General features: G+C 42.6%; 1 protein-coding gene across 1 annotated transcript; it reads left to right on the plus strand.

Annotated features, from left to right (window-relative positions):
- Positions 1–540: 540 nt before the first annotated feature.
- On the plus strand, positions 541–11,951 carry LOC145779478 (tetratricopeptide repeat protein 29-like). The gene is made up of 10 exons (XM_082591080.1): positions 541–721; positions 1,593–1,707; positions 5,463–5,604; positions 6,010–6,091; positions 7,082–7,267; positions 7,689–7,806; positions 8,371–8,542; positions 9,895–10,110; positions 10,354–10,579; positions 11,316–11,951. The coding sequence occupies exons 1-10, from the start codon at positions 658–660 to the stop codon at positions 11,402–11,404; spliced, it is 1,410 nt and encodes a 469-aa protein (XP_082447206.1). The 5' UTR covers positions 541–657; the 3' UTR covers positions 11,405–11,951.
- Positions 11,952–14,384: the final 2,433 nt, after the last annotated feature.

Below are 14,384 nucleotides of genomic sequence, written 5' to 3' on the forward strand. Positions count from 1 at the left end.
TTCTTGTTATTTTTGGCATATCACAAGCAAGTGGTCTGGAGCAGTGTTGAACTGACATCTTTTTAAGTGTTGGCTATGTTGAACATCTGATTAAATGTTCAAGCATCTTGTTGTGGAATATTCTTTGGCTTGATGAAGTTATTATTAATATTCTAATTTGAGTTGTATGAGGGTTGTCAATGGTGCGCACTGCACTGCAGGAATCTTTTTCTTTGACTGAATTTCAAAGCTTAATCCTGCCATTGCATACTTGTAAACGTTCCAAACCCCTGACACTTTCGACTATCGACATTGGCAGAGTAAAGTTTCTGCTTGTTGAAGTATTGTTTGTAAATTTTTGTATTCACTTGTACCACTGAATTTAAGTCGGTCTTTAAAGAATGTTGCTCAAGCACATATCCCGAGGAACTGCTCCACAATCTTTGTGTTCCTTTATTCACAATCGTTTGCTAAAACAATTGAGCTATCAAGATTGGCAAATAGTTCACTTACCGTAACCACATTTTTCTAAACTGTCAACACGCTTATTGATGTAGACCATGCTAAATTTTCTAATCTCTTAAACGTGTTGTGAAGTAATTTGTTTGTAAAGCTGTGTATATTTGCAAGTGAAAGAATAATAACATTGTTGGAAGTATTTGTTCACAAACCAGCAACATGACGACCTTACCAGCGATCAACAAGGAGATGAGAAACACATCTGCATCCACCAAGAACAAAAGTATTTGAAGCATTACCTTGTTTTTGTTTGAAAATACTTTTCAATGTAGCATCTTGGTGACAAATTGCTACATGCTGAAGTTAAATTAATAAAATGAAGTATCTCTGTATTGAAGTGCTTGCAAGGATTATGTGTTTTTTTCTACTTTACATAGCGTAGGGTGTGATTAAAATTTGTGCTAAATTAAAGTTGATGTGTACTAAGAGCAACGATTATTGCATGCAATGCTATGGTATATAACAGCATAACATTAAGACTAACGGTACTTTACTTTACGTAATGTGGGGCTAGGGGTTAGTAGCAACCTAATTGTAATGGTGTAACTACCTGTTACTAGGCATTTAAGTGCAGCTACAATTGACAGTTATAGACCTATGTTTCATTTGTGTGGCTGCCTTCATCAATCATAAGTATCACATTAGCAACGCATGTTGCAATATCAGGATAATTTTTTAATCTAAAATAATTCTATTTTGTACAACTTTTTTGACAACAGCTAAAAAGATTTTAACAAATATATCCTTTAGATTTTACCTTTGTGTCTCATGGTAACGTTGTAGAAAAATAACTTATTATTGGCGGTCAAGCTCAATCGAATTCGAACAGGAGTCGGTCACTTCTATTCCAATATGTACAAATGGGGTTTAGCTCCATCATCGTTCTTTGAGTGCAGTGTGGAGGAACAAACTGCTCACCATGTTGTTCTTTAATGCCCCGTCTACAAGGAGCCAAATGGAATGCATGGCATAGCAGAACTGGACGAAGCTACACTCACCTGCCTTTCCATCACCTGCCCTAAAATCTGAGCAATCTTGTCCCACACGAAAGAAGAAGAATTGCCTGAATTTAAACCAAGCTATTTAATTTTCAGCTCCTCGTCCAAGCCAGCGCAACACAAAATTTATGACATGGAAGGAGAAAGAAGCATTAAAGCATAAAAAAATACGAGAGGAGAAACCGACACTGGCTAAAGTGGAAACAGCAATGTAAGTTGTAATTTTATGTGTTTGTTTTGGCTTGGTATGTTTTCTTTTACTGCCAGCACAGCCTACATAAGATAAATTTAGAAGTAAAACTGAAATCAATGCAATGACTGATTAATAGGCTAAGAGTAATAATAATGCATGAATTTACATAATACTGTATCCATCGCAGATACGCGTTGCTTCTCAGCGCTATGCAAAGTAGCCGGTGCAGGTGTATAGAAATGCAGCCGAGTACATTATTACCTCATGAAAAACTGTAACATTATTACCTTATTAAAGTACGATGTAGCGACGTCCAGTCATAACTCATAAGGTTTTTATATAATTCAACAAGCACATCAGGGCGTCTCTGGGGTGGTAAAAGGATAAACCCTCGGCCCCAGAGTTCGAATTATTAGACACATCATTAGAGTTCAATCATCAGAGACACACCATCAGACACATCATATCATAGACACATCATCATAGACACATCATCAGAGTTCGAATTATTAGACACACCAGAGTTATTAGACACATCAGGGCGTCTCTGGGGTGGTAAAAGGATAAACCCTCGGCCCCAGAGTTCGAAGAAAGAAGCCAGAAGTCCCACCATCCTACAGCTTAACGTTGAAGGCCTTACGACTGCTAAAATCGACGTCGTACAAAGAATAGCTCAACGACAAATGGCCCTTATCATCATCCTCCAGGAGACCCACTGCCACAGCGCAGATAGGCTAGTGATCCCAAATTACTCACTAGCTGGGTCAATTCTAAGCAGGACACACGGCTTAGCCACATTTGTCCACGAGAAGCTGAACTGGAGACTGGTTGAACAATCCCCTTCAGACTCAGAGATTGAATGGCTAAGTGTGGACGTCAACGGCTACAAAATCGTAAACATCTACAAGCCACCTCCCTCGCCATTCACTCCGACGGCCATCCCAGTGTACCCCCACCCCTGCCTCTATGCTGGCGATTTTAATTGCCAGCACGTCGACTGGGGATACCGCATCACCAGCCCTTCTGGTGCATGTCTGGCTAACTGGGCATCAAATAACAACTATGCCCCACTGTACAACCCCAAAGACGAAGCCAGCTTTACATCCGGACGATGGGGCACTGGAACAAACCCAGACATGGCCTTTGCTAGCACTGGCAACGACAATCAGCTTCCGGACAGACGTGTGCTACAGAAGTTCCCTCGGTCCCAACACCGACCTTCTCTCATTACCGCAATACCGCTCAAGACACCAATTCCGAGTGAACCAGTCAAGCGGTGGAACTTCCATAAAGCCGACTGGAATCGCTTTAGCCTCCTTACCAACAAGTTCACAAATGAGTTACCTCCACCTAACTGTCACAATGTGGACGAGGCCTACCAGGACTTTTGCAACACCATCTTAACATGTGCCAAACAAGCCATCCCTCGAGGTCGTAGAAGTAACTACACTCCATGCTGGGATGCAGAGTGCGAGCGCCTCTACCAATCTTTTGTTAGCTCTTCAGATGGTCAAACAACACCCTCAGCCGCCAAGGCTCTTCTGGAAAGACTCGATGCAAAAAAGAAAAGAACGCTGGACAGAGACTATCCAATCTATCGATCTCTCGCACTCAAGCCGTACAGCGTGGAGCACACTCAATAACCTTACGGGACGATCAAGACAATCACCCCGACAATGCCCCATTCCTGCTAATAAGATCGCATCGCAGGTAATAAAAAATGGGATATATAAGCCGTGTGATCGTACCTCCGATCGGTTTGTTACCAAAGAAGTGAAAAAGCTATGGAAGATCAACACACCCGACCAGGAGAGCATTTCTAGCTCCTTCTCACGGAGCGAATTTAATGCTGCCCTCAAGCACTTAAAACCTGGTAAGGCCCCTGGTCCAGATAGGATATGTCCAGAGCTTATCATGCACGCTGGTTATGTTCTAAAGTCCTGGTTATGCGATTTCCTGTCGTCCTGCCTGCGCCGCCTCAAGGTTCCTAAAGTATGGAGAAGATCTCTGGTCGTCGCGATCCCTAAGCCAAACAAACCACTAGACGATGCAAAGAGCTATCGCCCCATCTCCTTGCTCTGCATCCCTTTCAAGATCCTTGAGAGACTGATCTACGCTCGTGTCGAACCAATAATTGACCCACTGCTTCCCAAAGAACAAGCTGGATTCCGACACGGGAGGTCAACTGTAGACCAAGTCACACTACTAACTCAGGATATTGAGGAGAGTTTCTCGGCAAAAAAGAAAGCGGGGGCGGTCTTTATCGACCTAACAGCAGCCTATGACACTGTTTGGCACCGTGGCCTAGTCTACAAACTACTCCGCCTACTCCCTGACAGGCACATGGTCAAAATGATCATGGAACTCATCCACAACAGGAGTTTTACATTACCACCGGAAGCGGAAAACCAAGTAGACTGCGGCGACTCAAAAACGGTGTCCCACAGGGATCAGTCTTGGCTCCCCTCCTTTTCAATGTCTATATGCATGACCTACCATCAACAACATCTGACAAATATGCATATGCTGATGACTTGGCCATCTTGCACTCTGCGAAAGACTGGCAATCATTAGAAATGACGTTGAGCCAAGACATGACGACTATATTTGGATACCTTCACCAATGGAAACTGAAGCTCAGCGAAAGTAAAACTGTGACGGCAGCCTTCCATCTCAACAACAGAGAGACAAAACGTGACCTGAAAGTGACCGTTAACGGCAAAATGTTGCCGCCCTGCCCAGAACCTACATACCTTGGGGTTACACTTGACAGGTCACTTACATACCGTCACCATTTACAGTCACTACGCAAAAAGCAGACATCTCGCGTCGCCCTGCTGAGACGTTTGGCAGGCACAACTTGGGGTGCAGGTGCTGACACCTTGCGCACTGCAACCCTGGCGTTGGTCCACTCCACTGCTGAATACTGCGCCCCTGCCTGGTGCCGCAGTGCCCACACCCGTCTCATCGACAGCCCAATCAACGACGCATTGCGAACTGTAACTGGATGCCTGCGCCCAACTCCAACAGAGTATTTACCAATCCTCGCAGGCATCCAACCTGCTGAGCTTCGCCGAAAGGGAGCCCTTATACACCTGGCTCGCCGGGCTGGGGATCCTAACCACTTGCTTCATGCAAAACTCAACATCCCACCTCAGGAATCTCCCCGGCAATTAAAGTCAAGACACCCCTTTGTGCCAGCTGCTGTTGAGTTACTACATCCATTCAGCGATCATGCTATCAGCGCAGCACACTTCATGGAAGACAATTGGAATGCAGCGTGGTGTGCCACCGACACGAAACTACATCGTTTTATACCTCTCCCGGTGGCGCGCCCCCCTGGTATGGACCTGCCTCGGCCGACTTGGGTCAAGCTCAACAGAATCCGAACCGGAGTCGGTCGCTTCCATTCCAACATGTACAAGTGGGGTTTAGCTCCCTCATCGGCCTGCGAATGCGGCGCGGAGGAACAAACTGCTGACCATGTCGTTCTCGAATGTCCGATCTATAAGGCACCAAATGGAACGCATGGTATAGCAACGCTGGACGAAGCTACACTCACCTGGCTCTCCATCACCTGCCCTGAAATTTGATTTGATCTAGTCTCAAACGAAAGAAGAAGGTTTTTATAGTTGTTATATTGTGTCTTTCTCTAAATTTTTTGAGATATCAAACAAGGCCCACCGTCCTTTTTTAGGAAGTGAATCAATAAATGTGAATTACCCAGTTTCGACCTGTCATAGACTCTCACGTTACATTATACTTCATCACAGGTACAGGAACTCTTTCAAACACAACCTCTGCGTGGGCATGCTCAAAGCAGGATTTCACAAGTCATTTCATGAGCTGTTCAACCTTATAGAGAACCGCAAGAAACAAAGGCTGGATGCAGGGGTCAACTCCATTTTGTGGCATGTTAGTTCTATCCCATTCGTTAGTTTCAATATCTTCAATGTTTCACTTCAATATCGGAGTTTGCTTTATTTAATCGTTTTACGTATTTTTCAAAGTTTCTTTTTTACATGTGTAGACTGTTGTGCAAGTGCCAGCAGCAGTTGCATGTAAGGCCTACTTGTACAGTAATTGTAGGATTTGTTTGAAGAATTCATTAGCAAATCTACTTTTGGCCTGATTTGTGAGATATAATCCCAGTTTCAAAATTTTCTATAATTTGTCAGATAACTCGATCTAACTATTGGTTTCGCTATTTCGTTTACTTGAAATCAGTTTCACACAATCACATGACAAACACTGCTTTGCTTGGTTGCGTTGACGTCACTGGCAGATTGATGACGTTGCTTTTCCTGTACTTGTACACAGGAAAAACCTCTCGGCATCCAAGAAGACAAGTTGGATCAGCTGTGGTTGTACCTCACCAAAGCAGAATCAGCCACAAGAGCGGGTGAGTTTATCTTCCATCAATTCTAAGAGCCTTGCATTGCTATCTAAATAAAATGCGTAAAATCTATAGCAGTGGTTCTCAAACAGAAGCTACTCGGTTCACTAAGAGAGGAGTTTAAAATTCTTAGGTTGCCAGAAAGGAATTGGGGAGGAAAAGCTGTGAATGAACTAAGGTAAAGTTTTTGTTATTAAACTCATAAAATTTCACAGCCAGGTTTGTTGTGATGAGGATGTCTTCAGTGCGTAAGATCAAGCTGCTTCAACCACAAGGACTGTTATAAAAAAAAGTTTATATGATGCACCGGCGTCTATCACATCGTACGGACGTTGGCCGCTTCGGGTCCTCGATGCACAAATGGAGCCTATCAGCATCTGCAGCTTGCAATGGTGGTGCAGAGGAACAGGCCACAGACTACATACTCTACCACTGCCCGAATTTTACTCCACCAAGGGCAGTTGGTTTAACAACGCTGAAGGGCTACCGTTAACTGGCTGCTCTAAAAATACCCAATCATTTCGATAAAATGTAGTCTAAAAACAACTTCTCTAAAAACAACTTTTCATACGAAAGAAGAAGTCTATCGTATCTTCGCGTTGTTCATAAACGCTAAACAAGGTGAATATGGTGCTGAGGAACAGACAGCAACCCAAACCAACAAAGACTGTACTTTCTTCAAGCCACCGGAGTGGAAGGTCTGCCCGTCTTGGATGATGGAACCAAAGACTGGCTGCTCTCCAGTAGTAGTTTGGAAACATCGTAAATCTGAGGTGGTAAAAAGATATAGACCCTCTACCCCAGATGCTCACACAACGAAGATCTTTCCGGAAGAACAACTTTTCGATCCTTCTATTCTTGCAGATTGCAAATTAACAGCTTTTGTTGCTGAATGGCCGTACTAATAGTAAAACAACTTGTCTGTTTGAAAATTATTGTTTTACTGTAGTTATGCTGCCGCTGAAGTTTGGATTTTAACCTGTTTTGAACTTTTAGGCAAGTGGGAGGAGGTGTACAGTTGTCGCCTCAAGCTGGCCGAATATTTCCTCGAGAAGGAAGACGAATGGTTGGCTGACCACTTCTTTCAGACGGCACTAGACACCAGCTTGAACATTCGGTTGGATGGGAGACGTCGAGAGGCTGAGGCTCATTGCAACATGGGTCTCTCTTGTGAGAGAAACGGTGAGATAAAATAACGCCCATATTTGTTTTAACAAGTTGGCATCATCAGGGTGCAATACCCGCATTCATTTACAACCAACTGCTAATTTAAGAAGTTTATCGGAGTGACCTCTCACTATCTCTCCATTTTTTTTTCGAAGAAGCCTGGTCGTCATCACAAAACATCAGCGTCTACTAGTTGTCTGTATCGATTTTTTCATTTTTTCTTATCGTTTTCATCTTTGACATCTTAAGATCAAAAAATAAAATCTCACAATGTAGATTCTAAACCAACGTTCAGCAAACGTTTCGAAAACTAAACTAATTTCATCTTCAGTTTCATTGGAAAGATTGCTAGATGTTACCGAACAATCAACATTTGTGTATATGCTTGTATCGCAACAATGTACCCTCTAACAACCCTTAACAATTCCACCCCCAGGTGATCTCGAGGGGGCAGCGGAACACTTGGAGCGCTATTACCAACTCAGCGTCGGTCGCGCATGGACGAGCAACGGTGACGTCACGCACGGTAGTAGTGCGTGTCGTCATCTGTCAAGGTTTGTTACAGAATAATAATTTCTAGTTAATGTCTACCAATCATTTACCAATGTGGTATGTTTGTGTAAGATGCAACGTGTAGTGAGCTACCAGAACAATAGTCGGTTGTTAACTTTAAACGTGTGCTTTACCCAGACAACAAATCAACCGTTTTTTACATTGATTCAACGTCTGCAGACCAGCCTTTTTGTGGCTACGTCACGGCAGTTTCGTATCAACTGACTTGTAGAGCGAATGAACCAGTGACAAGGACTTCTTGTGTTGGTCCAGTGTTCCCTACCGGTCTCCATCTCTCCCTCACTGTGAAGCGGACTGTTCCAAGTGTTTGTGCTCAACGGCCACACACAGCTTTGCACTTGGGGGAAGAAGATCACATGCAAAATATTTCTTAAAAATATTCATGTTTAAGGGTAGGCTGGGTAGCTAAAGCCCCCTTAATTTTTGCAACATTTTTCTGCTGAAAAAAAAAAGCTATTTAACGGGAACTTTTATCTAAGAAAGGAATTGGAACAAAATTTTTTGTTCAATTTAGAGCTTGTTAAATTGTTTTTGTTTCATTTTAGAGTGTACACAGCCTTGGCAGACCACAGCCATGATGTGCTCACCCGTCAATCACTGCTAAACCGAGCCAATGAGATGGCCAAGGAAGGGGAAGACCCTTTGCAGGAAGCCCGTGCTGCTTTGAGACTAGGTCTTAACTATGAACAAATGAAAGATTCCGAAACCGCTATCACAGTAAGAAACCAGTATTGCCCCGCGTACCTCATGTCTAATTCTAAGATGATGAATAGAAAAAAGATCTTGATAATGTAAAAAAACCTTAATCACCTGTATAATGTATTACACACAAAACAAAATGTATAACACAGTGGCGTATTCTCCATGCATGCAAGGCATGCACTGCATGCCTTACAATTCAGATGAAATCAGAATTCTTTCAGAAGCAACGAATTTATGCGTAGAAATTGAAAATGTTAATAGCAGAACCAGCTCGCTCTCTTAATTTCAATATTCGAAACAACTGTTCGTTTTCAAAATTTGGAAACTTTGCTGACCCTGGCAACTCTGCATGCTGAGACGAGCTCAGCATGCGTTGATAATACAATTTGCCTATTCGCCGCTCTTTTACAACAGCGTGGCGCAAATGGAACCAAGGCATGCAGATTTGAAATTGCATGCAAAACAAAAGTCACGATCTCGAGACAGGGTTGCCAGATTGGTCTTTTTAAGGCCTAATCTCAGACATTCGGGGTTTTTAAAAAGTGTTTGGCCGGACTATTTTTGTTTGGACGCTTGGTCTTTTTTAGTTTTCCGATTGGCATTTGTTTGGCCTTTTTTCTTTTGGTCCTCATAGTTGAAGTCCTCGCGGTTTTCTACTGTAGATAGTATGATAACATACTTGAGACCTAAGCACAGTAGTTTCAAAGATCATCAAGAAAACGGGTCGGGTGTATGCTGAAGGCTATACACCGCTGCATAGCGCTTCAAGTCCGCTTTCCTGCAGTGCAGAATAAAAATATAAAATTAAGACATTGGATTCATGGTGTGTTCCAAACCTCATTTTTTGCAAAACAGCTCAAACAATTATCAGCTAAGTAAGGCTCAGATTGCGAGAAAAGCTATAAAACCTAAGGCAAATTTGCAAAATTTTCCTGGGGGAGCATGCCCCCAGACCCCCCTACACTGGCTATGATCCTCCTTCCATTGCATGCCTACGAAAATCAACCAGGATTCGTCACTGGATAACATAATGGCTCAAAACTGTAACGACACTCCGGACTAAAAAGCACAAAATGAACAAGTGATACAGGAATGATTACGAGTAAACTATACGGTGGGAAACAGATTACATGAGGTGTAGACTAACTTCTTCAAACAAGCAAAACCAACGCTACAGTCTGCTCTAAATAGCCTCTGGAGGCGCCACTGTGCTGATTGGAATCGAGGTCTCCCAGATTCGTTTACAATTTATTTGAGAAGAATAGCTGATTTGATGATGTCATAATATATCCCTTTATCGATTACGAGAGCAGTCAGTTAGTATAATGATATCTCAATTGTTACTCACAGATGCCTATCTTTTACAGCACCTGTCCCACAGTTTGGAAGTGGCCCAGAGAGCAGGGGATGACCGGCTTGTTGGTGAGACATGTGAGGCTCTGGCCAAGTCCTACCAGACCCAGGGAGATGTGAACCGGGCATTGGAATACCTTGAACTGTTCGCTAATACGTCACGCAAGACTGAACAGAAGCAGGAACTCATTGATGCGTGCAATTGTCTAGGAACCATATACAACACAATGGTACGTGGCTGATGTTGCGTTATCAATATTAAAAATTTTAATGTTGCAAACCCAAATCATTGCTGTGGCGCCCTCTAGCGATCAAGGCTCGGCGACTTGATGGCTCCTGGGATAATCTTCCCGAGCGGATGACATCACAATCAAAACCCAATTTTGATCCAACCTTTTGCAACCTTGGATGGTCAACAATCACGCAAATAGTTCATTGTTGTCTGTCATATAACCTCGCAATCTGTCGTCCAGGGCAACTACCAGAAGGCGGTCGAACACTTCACATCCGCCTACGAGACGTCGCACGAAATCATGCAGAGCAACGAATCATCTCTCGTGCAGCTGGGCGTTGCCAGGGGCAACCAGATGCTGAACGCATTCAAGCAAAACATGGAAGCATCAGAGCGTGTGATGATGTCACGTATCGTCTCGTGGAAGGATGAAAGATGCAATGAATTCGGAGAACCCTTGCCGTCCAGTAAGTGACCAGTTGGAGGACTTTCCTTCTGTCTGAGTAGGATTGACCACGGAATATTTACTCCCGGTATGAGAACTTCACTTGTGACGTTTATCCTGGCAGTTTCGAATACTTGTACAGGCTTTGAACTACTGACGCAGGCCCGGTCACCGAGATTGACAGATCACCGAGATTGATTTATGTGAATTATTTCATCCGAAAGGTGACGCTAAATCAAAATCCCTTTCTTTGAAGTGTGTTGATTAAGCGCATGCGCAGTACGAAACCCGCCACTCTTTGGTATTCCATCCGTTCCATAATTATATAAGAGCCTCTTAACTACTACTGGGGCTAACATATATCAGGGCGACACTGAACTGGGAAAGTGCGAGGCGAGTGCGCAGGTAGCAGGCCATCGTTGTCATGAGCTTTTTGTGGGGACTCAAGGTCTATTCTACCCAAGTTAAGGATACCCATTCAGTGTCGTCGGCGTAATGAGATCCCTCCCATCTGGCACTGTGTCCTTTCTATCGTATCGTCCCTCCATATCCCCTCCCCACACCAGCAACCCTGTGCGGGGGGTGATAAGGTCTCTAATCGGGCTTTGTCAAAATTTTGTTGCCCCAATCATTTTTATTTCAACTTCACGTGACGTTGAGAAAATCGTGACTTCATTCCATCCAACTAGTGCTCATGGATAACATTCTGGGATGACTTTAAATATGTGCTTCAAAAATTTAAATATTTGATTTTGCAGATCCTGTAACCCCCAAACCCCCTCCTCAACCCACACCAGACCCAACCCAACCCTTCAAAGATGCTGACCCAACTAAAGCAACTCAATGATCCAAACTTTTTGTTATTATATCTGGTCAATCCGAAAATAAATAAACAAACAATTCGACATTTTATCGCCGTGTGAAATGTATCCGCTAGACGGCGCCTAAGAGTCGCTGTTGGCTTCAATCCTCAACCAGCACCTGATGACGTAATCGACCCATTCCAGCTGTTGATGTTGATGCTTCATATGTTGATGTTTTCATGTTACGAATTTGTTTTGTTATTTCAAGTAATCAAAACTTGTTATGTTCACACTAAAGGGTGAAGATTTAATTCAATGATTACGTCACAGTTTAACTTCTCAGTTTAGTTGCCACGACAACCAATCAGCCACGTCAGTGTGGAGGAGCCGGTGACGTTTAATGCTTGTGATCTCACAAATATCTTCAGAATGCGACAATATTGAAACCGGAAGTTTTGAACCAGGCTCAAGAGCAACAAGCTATGACGCTTTGAAACCGGATTAGCTTTTTACATTTTGACCCATAAAGTTTCAAAACATGTTTAAACTTTTATAAAACATTTGTTTCTGTGTAGAGATGACAAGATGCTTCAGGCCACCAAGGTAGCGATGCTTTGTAGCAGGATCCATGTTGTGGCAACATATTCCCGAGCACAGTGCAGCCCTGCTCCCACTTGTTGCAACTGTTCATAACTAAGTTGCTTAAGCACATGAATGTCACATCGTGGTGTGGAACCACCAAAAGTGGACTTTCAAATTAATCGGAATTCTTAAGAATGGTGTCAATGATGATGTCATTTTGGAATTTTTCACGATTTTATTTCGGTTTGGTTTAAAATTGTCTTGAAAAAATGAGGCTGTTATCTTTTGAAGCTATTTTCACTACGGTTGTTAGCTTACGGCATTTTCGTAAGCTTTGCCGCGATCGAATAACGAAAAGATGATTGAATTTTGAAACTACAAAAAATAATTCCACCAAAAACGTAGTTCTACACGAAGACAACAAACTTTGTGTCGAAACGAAATACATGGTTTTGTTTCAAACGGTCCCAGTCAGCACTCTCCAGGGTTCCCGACCGTTAAGTTTGTAGCAAATGATTTAACGTCACAGAATTGTAAGCATTTTTGGGTTTTCAGTTTTGTACATTTTTAGGGATGGTTACCAGACTCGTCATAATACGTCATATGGGTTGGCGGTAAATGTCATATGGGGTTGTAAAAAAAGCAGGAAAATGGCGTCGTGCGTTATTTGAAAGGTTCGTCGTATGATGTGACTATTAGCCTACCAGGAGCTAATTGTAAGCGAATAAATATTTCATTGTTTTAACAATGCACCTGGCGATCTTGCATCAAATATTCATCGCCGATCCAGGTTACCATGGCAACCGGACATATGTTTTGTGAAGTTGAATTTGGCGAGAAAAGACAAAAACATCTTTTCCGTCTGCGGATGCATCTCTTCCCGGCCGAGTCACGTGACGCGCCTGATCGATTACTTTCAATTATTGATGAGAAACCGTGACGTCATCTGTGTTTCATGCATCTCGGAAAGGCCCAGTTTTCCTTGCATGAGGATCTTGCATGGCCTTGTAACATTCTCTTGAAAAAACATCGAACAAAATCATTTCTTCAGCACTTCGCATTTCTCACAGTACTTTACTTGATTCTGCAAAGTCATGATCACTTTGTGATGAAATACCTGCATCACGTTTCTTTTTATCACCATGATTATTGTCACGTGATAATATCATCACAATCCACTTAGGCTGCACTGCATCCTTTGGAAGATAAAAGTTGTATTTTGGTTAATTCAAATATTCTACTTCTTGGATTTCTGTATCAGATGTTCATTTAACCGGAGACGGTTTTCAGTAAAATAAAGGTAGAAGCTCCATTTAATATTTATTGAGAACATTCATGCATTTCCGATGACCTTTAAATATTTTATAAAACATTGACTTGACCAAATACTAAATGCCGACCCTGCAAAACTTCATACGTTTCAACAAACCTTGTAGACAGGTGGATATTTCTGCAGAAAAATGTATGCGCTTATTGTTTACAATTTTCTTAAAAGTTCTAGCAAACTTTTCTTGCACAATTACAATTTATAGAGAAATAGATTGAAAGGTATCATCAGCGTAATTACTAAGTCAAAGCTCTGTCGTTATGATCATGAGCCGTTTTTTCAGACAGAGATATGATTACCAGGATTTAAAGGAAAAATATATTTTGGTAAACTTGGTATTTTTGACTTTGAAAAATTATTTTGTTTGGAAAAAACTTTATGCTTTTCAACACCAGGCAGCGTTGAAGCTTCATCATTATCTCAGCAGAGACAATGAAAGATTGTTTACGTCAGAAAGATGTTCAAAGGCAACGAATACGCGTAAGCGGGCATTGGAGTGAACAATAACTTAAAGTTTCTCTCGCTGCGGGAGCCTTGCCGCTCTGAAGGGCGTCCAGTGGCCAAAGTTTAGTGTCACATTTTCAACATTTGATTTATTTGCATTTAGCTTGAGAGAAGGTTGTTCCCCTTTCCTGTCAGTTATCACTTTCTAGCAAATCGCCATGATGTCATACGACCTCTCAGCAGTGCATACCACGTCACTGGGACGTCATTGTGACATGCTATGGTTTAGTTCTAAGTAAACTTCCAATTGATTTCACCATGTCAGTGGAAATGAACCAGCCACCATACTAATGCTCATTTCTTGTCGTTTATAATCGAATAATGAGCATTGTTTCGTCATGCTAGCGTCAGTCACGTGATCTGCGCGTGCCGTCTGGCGCGGTTTGCCCCCAGGGCGTCTTCGCGGGACAGACGTCAAATATGTCGCGATGAATCTGCTACCTGGACATGGTGGAAGTGTCTAACTTGCACTTAATCGCTTTTGTTTTGTCACAAAAGCCGATCAAGTCATCTGTGGTCTCGAATTGGACTGACCGCCGCACACCAGAGGCCGCAATTTCATCTTTTCTTTGTTCATAAACGAAATCGTTGCTGGAGTGACGCGCGAAGCA

This window comes from Aplidium turbinatum, chromosome 11 (assembly GCF_918807975.1).
Source record: "Aplidium turbinatum chromosome 11, kaAplTurb1.1, whole genome shotgun sequence".
In the NCBI taxonomy this organism is placed as follows: Eukaryota; Metazoa; Chordata; class Ascidiacea; order Aplousobranchia; family Polyclinidae; genus Aplidium; species Aplidium turbinatum.

Coding starts and splice junctions, on each gene's coding strand:
- LOC145779478 (XM_082591080.1), top strand. CDS start 658: ATGACGACCTTACCAGCGATCAACAAGGAGATGAGAAACACATCTGCA. Junction 1,708..5,462: donor GCTAAAGTGGAAACAGCAAT/GTAAGTTGTAAT, acceptor ACTTCATCACAG/GTACAGGAACTCTTTCAAAC. Junction 7,268..7,688: donor TCTCTCTTGTGAGAGAAACG/GTGAGATAAAAT, acceptor TTCCACCCCCAG/GTGATCTCGAGGGGGCAGCG.